The sequence below is a fragment of the Panulirus ornatus genome, chromosome 67 (genome assembly GCF_036320965.1).
Source record: "Panulirus ornatus isolate Po-2019 chromosome 67, ASM3632096v1, whole genome shotgun sequence".
Taxonomy (NCBI): Eukaryota; Metazoa; Arthropoda; class Malacostraca; order Decapoda; family Palinuridae; genus Panulirus; species Panulirus ornatus.
Window position 1 is genome coordinate 7,636,920 of NC_092290.1, and position 7,062 is coordinate 7,643,981.

Below are 7,062 nucleotides of genomic sequence, written 5' to 3' on the forward strand. Positions count from 1 at the left end.
TCTCATTACATTTACTGGAGTTGAATTTCATCAAACATATATCAGACTAACTTTGGAGTTTGTCTAGGTCCCCTTGTAAGTTGATGCAATATATTCATCACTCTTTATTGCCCTCATGATCTTAGCAGCATCTGCCAACATTTTCAGGCATATGTTCTACCCTTCAGGCATTTCATTTACAGAGATCAAGGAAAACAGTGATTTCAACCCATTTGGAGAAGGTTCCAATGACATGCGTCGTTTAATTCCTTTCACAGGTAATTTTTGTGTCTATCGCAGAAGTTCCACTTTCTTTACCAACTTCTTGTGTGGAACAGTATCACACATGAGTGATATATAAGCTGGATTTATAAAGAAAACGCCCTCGCTGTACAGAAAATTACCTTTATGGATGGAAATAAAAGGACGCATGTCAGTGGAGCCTTCTCGAGAATGGGTTGGTGGTCACTGGTGGAGTTCCGCAGGGCTAATTCCTATGACCACCGCTCTTCTTGATATAGATTAATGACTGAATGTCTGCGGATAATGCCAAGGTCAGGAAGGGAAGTAGAAAGTGACGAGGATTGCATCGACGCACAAGGGGGACCTCAGACCAGAGTTGGTGACTGATGAAATTCAACCCAAGTAAATGTAAAGATATGAGGATGAGTCACAGCGAATGGAAATAAGACACGGGAATCTGTGTGACGTGTACGTGTGTGTGAGAGAGAGAGAGAGAGAGAGAATGAGAGAGAGAATCGCTGCATAGTATTTTCTTGCTATCAGACCTCAGGTATTGAAGTGATATACAAGGTATTTTCCCCGATTGTAATTTTTGACATTTATATCTAGTGGTACTGGTGGATGTGCAGGTGGTTTTCAGTGGTATAGGTGGGTGGGCAGGTGGCTGCTAGTGACAAGCCTTTTTTTTTTTTATGTTACCCGAGACGGCATGGGCAACTGAAGCCCTAATCGAGACCATCTCATTAATGCTATTGCTGGTGGTATAGGTGGGTGGAGAAACGGGTGGTTGTTTGGAAATGGTAAAGGTGGGATGGTAGGTGATACAGGTGTGTGGACATGTGGTAGCCAGTGGTGCAGGTGGTTGGGAGGCGGAGAATAGCCCGGCGGCCGACCCCTGGCAATGTTCCCCTCGGAACCTGCCTGCGTCACCGCCCCTCCCACCCCGTCCTCCTCCTGTCACCAGATTCCCCGCCCACCACCCCAGCTCCCGCCCCAACCTCCCAGCTTAACAGCCACCAGCGTGGTGGTGCCAGGCAGCACGTGGGGGGCCTTCACGGTGGTCTCTGGTGGTCATTCTGGGTGGTCCTGTGTCGCCCCGGAAGCCGGGACTGGGTGGTCCGTGAGCACCCTGGTCGTACTGGGTGGTCTCCCCATTTGGCGCCCCCGGTGGCCTGTATTGGGTGGTCTTGTCGGTGTCCTGGTGGTCTTGGAGGTGAGGTGGGCCGCGGTTGTGGGTGGCCGTCGGGGGTGGTCTCTACCAGCGCTGGTGGTCGCAAGAAGGTAGTGAGGTCGTCGCTGTAGGTAGCGAGATAACCCCTCCACCCCCCCCCCCCTCCAGTTAGACAGGGTCTTCCCTGGTGGCCTCTACGAAGGCCTTAGATGAGGCGGGTGTCCCACAACCATCGTGGGGGTCCTGCCTGGGTGTTCCTCCCGAGAGCAGGACTCTTGCTAGCCCGTCTTACCGTCAGTAAGGGCGTGGGTGATGGTGGTAGTAAGGACGTAGGTGGTGGTGTTAGTGAGGGCGTGGGAGATGCTGGTAAAAGGCGTGGATGATGTTAATAGTTGGCTGGGGTGGTGGTATTGTTAGAGGGCGTGTGTGGTCTTGGCGGCCCAAACCAGTGTCAACAGATCTGGGACCCTCCACGCCTTCTGTCATGTAGGCTTACTCATCCACAGGTACTTGTGCCCACGAGAGCATTAGCCAGTTATGTTATGCGAGTACTGTATGTACATCTAAATTCACATGCTTATATATATATATATATATATATATATATATATATATATATATATATATATATATATATAGTATAAATGGTGGCTGGCCAGATGTGAACATTTAGAGATGGTGTGGGGAGTTGAACACCCAGGGCCATTATCCCTCACACAATGAGTATTATATTATTTGATTATAGTATTTATAAATTCTTAATAGCTATATTTATTTTGTACTTCGTTATAAAGCAACTTTGATCTGGCTATTAAGACCGCATGTATGCCATTTTCCCCTTGTGTTAAGGAGTGGGTGTCGCAAATTATGTTGGGAACGCTTGGGAGGCAAGGAAGCCATCCGGAAAACTCGGGAAATCTGTTGGCGTCCTTTTTTTTTATGTTTTCTCTGTAACTTCATATAAGATCAACATTATTAGAGAAATTTATACCGTAAATTAACGTGCTAGTAAGTTCAGATGGCTAAAAGATTATTTATGTTGCAGATATTTGCTTATTCCTAGGGTTTTGTAGAGCAGTGTTTTTAGTATAAGGTATATGTACCACAGAGTTGCATTTTTATTATACGTTGTCGAGGTGTGGAGTATGGAGGCACGTGTGTGTGTGTGTGATATTACTTTTTGTGTGTTATGGGAGAGTTTTACTCTCGTCTATTAATCTTGTTTATATCTATCATGTCTTTACTTTCTGTATGTGTTTACACACACACACACACACACACACGCGCCTCCATACTCCACACCTCGACAACGTACAATACAAATGCAACTCTGTGGTACATATACCTTACACTAAAAACAGGTATCCGTGTGTTTGTGTGTGCTTCAGGATACTGACCCTAGAGTACAATTTATTTTTTGTTTACCTACCAAGATACTGTACGGCATTTTACAGGTGTTTGGTTTATTTCAGGATAGTGAAGGTGGCGGGGAGGTGTACGACACGTATCCACGGGAGGAGGAGTTGCCGCTGGAGGAGGAGGACCTGCTAGAACGCCTCCGACGGCTGGGCCGCATACGATACTAAGACGCTCGTGCAAACCCACCTGCCTACTGCCCTCCTGCATGCCGCCCTCTCCAGTGTACACGGTCTGCTTGCTGTCAGCCCAACCCCACCTGCTGAGTCTCATCCTGGTATCTGAAACTATTAACAGTGTTGCAAGAGCCAAGAAGATTACCAGTAAACACTTGCGGTGCAATTGTTCGTAAAGTAAGCTAGGCTACATTGCTTGGTATTCTTCATTAGAAGTGGAGGCCATCAGTACACTAAATTTAAAATGATATTGTTATAAGCTTCGAGTATTAGTGGAAATATTTTCTTTTTTTTGAGCAGCAGGAGGCGATTAAATTGACTCGTGAAAATGAGCTGATAAAGATCTGGCAACCTGGTGATATGTGGAGCATTTACAACAGCATAAGTGGGAACTCTGCCAGCGCGTGTACGGCTGCTGACGGCAAACTCGTGAATGGCCGAGTATAAATACTGATAACGTCAGACTTGCGGTTTGTGCCACATGATACAGGGCTCCTGCTATTAATTCGCGAGTTGAACAGTAAAGATATTTAGAAAGTCGTTTTGCGGGAGGCGTCACGGTTGAAACTTGTATCGCATTAAATTAGTAACACCTCTTAGATTTAACATGATAAAGAATATACTCCAAATATGAGTCTGTATTTTCTTTTTAATTTTTATATCTCAGGTAATAGTTATATAATGATCAGGTTAATGGTCTTTTGGAATTTTTTCCATGCAGATAAATTCAACATTTTATGACCCTAAACCATCAGAACGTGTCGCGTATTTATTATATACCACAACTACACGATCATTGTATGTTTCGGCCAGCCTTGGTTTAGATACCGAACGTATAACGCAGTGTTGCAGGAAATAAATGGGATAAAATTCAAGACATTCAAAAAATTTAGTGTTAACTGCTTTGTCAGTATGTAGCCTTTGCATGTCAATGTAAGAAATGAAATGCCCTACTCCTGTATATAGTATGACAGCGTTGTTAAGAGGAGCAAGGTTTCGACTAATTTCTTGACATTCATAATACAAATTATTCAAATGTACGAGACAAAGACTTCATTATACGGCATACCATCCCTCTTGCGGCAACCGTGTCAATGTTCTGAAACCTGACAGACTACATTGTTTCTGGTAACAGGAGGTATGTAAGCAGGATTTGCATGCATTAGCCCCACACTGAGTGAATATAAAGCAGCGCTACCGGGTTCTTTCACTCACAAAAAGGTAAATGAATCAGTAAATGCAATTTAAAAACTTGAAACCGTAAGAAAAAATTGTAGTTGACACTTAACCGTATGCATCTAAAGGGTCATAGTGCGTTAGCAGCCCGTTATAAGTATATAATTTGAAGGAAAGTTGAGATACACCACAAACATTAACGTCGACAGCATGAAAAATTGATGCGTGTGTAAAATCATATTTGTGGTCCGTTATTACGTTAATGCATTGCCAAAAGAACCTAACTTTGTACGGGATTTGCAAGGAATTTTGGAAACTTGTATACTGTACGAATAATATGGTCATGATGCTGTGACAGCTGTTTTACTAGATAATGTAAAAAGTTGAAGTATGCGTAAATATGAAAAAAAGTAATGAAGACAAAGTTAGGAAAGTCGTCGCCTAGCAGCCCGTAAAATCCCCAGGTGTTTCACACATTACTGCCAGTCTGTAATGGTAGAAACGTGAGCGTCATTTCATTTGCAGGATCCACTGCTCAGTCATCCTTATACCGTATAATCTTTGACCCACAAAGCCGACGAGTCTGAAACACTACTAAATATACTTCATTCTAGCTCGTTGATAATCCTCTCCTAACTCTGACCCTAATACATATATTGATATTGTTCTGGGAGGTGCTGCAGACTATGAACCCAACATTCACGTAGTGAATTTTTGAGCGGTTATGACGACATGAGAACCACACAACTCAGGAGATCTTAGTGAAAGTCGACTCATATCTGCAGTTTCTCCTCAGGTTTACTACTTCATCCATTTAAATTTGTGTACCTTTCTGCCAGCTGTAGTAATCACCTGACAGAAGTATGTCTTAGTGACCCTACAAATAATCTAGGTCCCCCTAATTCATAGAAATTGAATGTAATTATTACTGAAGGTATTAGTGCATATTAGAAAACTCCAACCTTGTAGTCTATGAGAAAGCGGAAGAAGTTAGGTTTAACATGGCAAAATATATATCTTAGCACGTGTTTTTCCCCACTTTTCAGCACTTCCTGTAACAGAAGGCAAGAAACGCTGTCATAAGAATAATGCGCGTCTGTAGAAGTTAACCAAACGGCGTGAACATACTCTAAGACAGTACAGTGTGGCGCGTGGAATCTCACTGTCAACCATGTCCTTGGCTAGTTCATGTTGCCATAGGCCGGATTCACGTATGTTAAGCATATCAGACATATCTCTTTTTCCAGCCATGATCGGTGTGGGTTATATTTATTTTTTTTTTTAAGCGTTCATACATGTCCAACGGAAAGTATATTTTTATTTTGTCATTGTTAAATGAGAATGATTATGGAATGATTATGGAATATGTTGTTATGTGAATGTTGCACCTTTGAATATTTGTCATGCATTTATTAAATAATAATTTAGTGTTGCAGACACAAGACATGCATGATGTTACTCTCCTCAATAACATCAACTCAATCAAGCTAATCCTGGCCAATGGGGAAGAGGAGCTCCCGCAGGAATGATCAGATGACACCATCTCCAGCTGGGAAGAGAAAGGTGTCCACATGTCGCTGTGTCACACTGGCAGTTTACGACAGTGTTGTTCGACAGATGTACCCCCAGTGATACTTCATTTGCGATAAAGATGTTGAGAAAAGCCGAGTGTAGCGGTTTGCGTTGATGATCGTGAATAGCTCGTTCTGGCTGCTCGCCCGGGTTCAAATCCTGCGAGTCCAGTCGCGGCGTTTTATTTAGAGATGGCCACAGCATGGGTGACACTGTGACGACAGTTAACTTAGGCCTCTAGGTGACCGTGGAAGGGAAACCATCATGGCTTGGCCTCTCTAGAGGTGGCGTTATGTATGTTTAGGACTTTCTTATATCGGAGACTGATCGGATAGGTCTATACCTAGCTTTACAGTTAGATTAATGATAATCACCCTCAAGATAAATGTTGGTCGGTATGAGCAGGTAGCAAGCTGTAAATAGGTTCCATTAACAAATATTTTTGTGGCAAAATTGTTTGTTGGACAGGTGCGAATGCTCCATCAGACTCGGCGAGTTTACCGAGAACGGAACATTCTCGGAATGAATAATTTCTCATTGAGTATCTCTGAGTTTCTACATATCACACTCATCTTAGTTGTGTATAATAGTCGGAAGTTGTAATTTGGTATCTAGTCGCAATGATAAGATGAAACATTGGGTTCATAAATATAGGTAACGTAATTTGTAGAAGCCCTGTTAAAGATACCAGTTTGAGCTGCTATACAAAGTCATGTACTTAATTTAATCCGTTCAGGGAATATGGTAAGGAATCGTTAGTTTAAATTCCCCCTAATCACCACCTGAGCACTTTAATGCTTGATAACGACGATGTTTGTGCGAAGACTACCTAATATTGAACTGACGATGCTGACTGGAAAAAAAAAAAAATCCAGTTTAACGCTCCAGAATTGAAGCTAGTCATCTAAGAACTGAAAGCTTGACGTAAAAAAACTAAAGGAAGCAGATAGAGTAGGCAATGCGAACCAACTTAACAGGTTAACATTAGTATAAAATTGACATAGAAAATGGTATTAAATTGATTGTAATATACCATACCTGAGAAACAGCTTTCGGTAGGGATATTTAATTTCTCCCCTTCTAAGGAAGTGAATGCAGCTAATGACATTCGGTTTTGCTTCGCACTTTGTAAATAATACACAAAACGAGGTTTTATTTACATCTCTAAAATCGGTAGAACTAAGCTTTGAAATTCATAATTTTCTTTGTAATTTCATGTAACAGATATGTATGGGGTGGAGTTGAATATATATATGTAAGATATTAGAACTAAACTTGTACTGGATTATATGTATATCAATGTATTTGAAAATATAAAATTATAACTGA

General features: G+C 42.0%; 1 protein-coding gene across 1 annotated transcript in view; it reads left to right on the top strand.

Annotated features, from left to right (window-relative positions):
* Nucleotides 1-7,062, top strand: part of LOC139747160 (carboxypeptidase E-like) — a 36,189-nt gene extending 29,127 nt beyond the window's left edge. Inside the window, exon 11 of the mRNA XM_071659112.1 lies at nucleotides 2,866-7,062. Coding sequence (XP_071515213.1) covers nucleotides 2,866-2,979 — 114 coding nt within the window. The 3' untranslated portion in view covers nucleotides 2,980-7,062. The remainder of the gene's footprint in view (nucleotides 1-2,865) is intronic.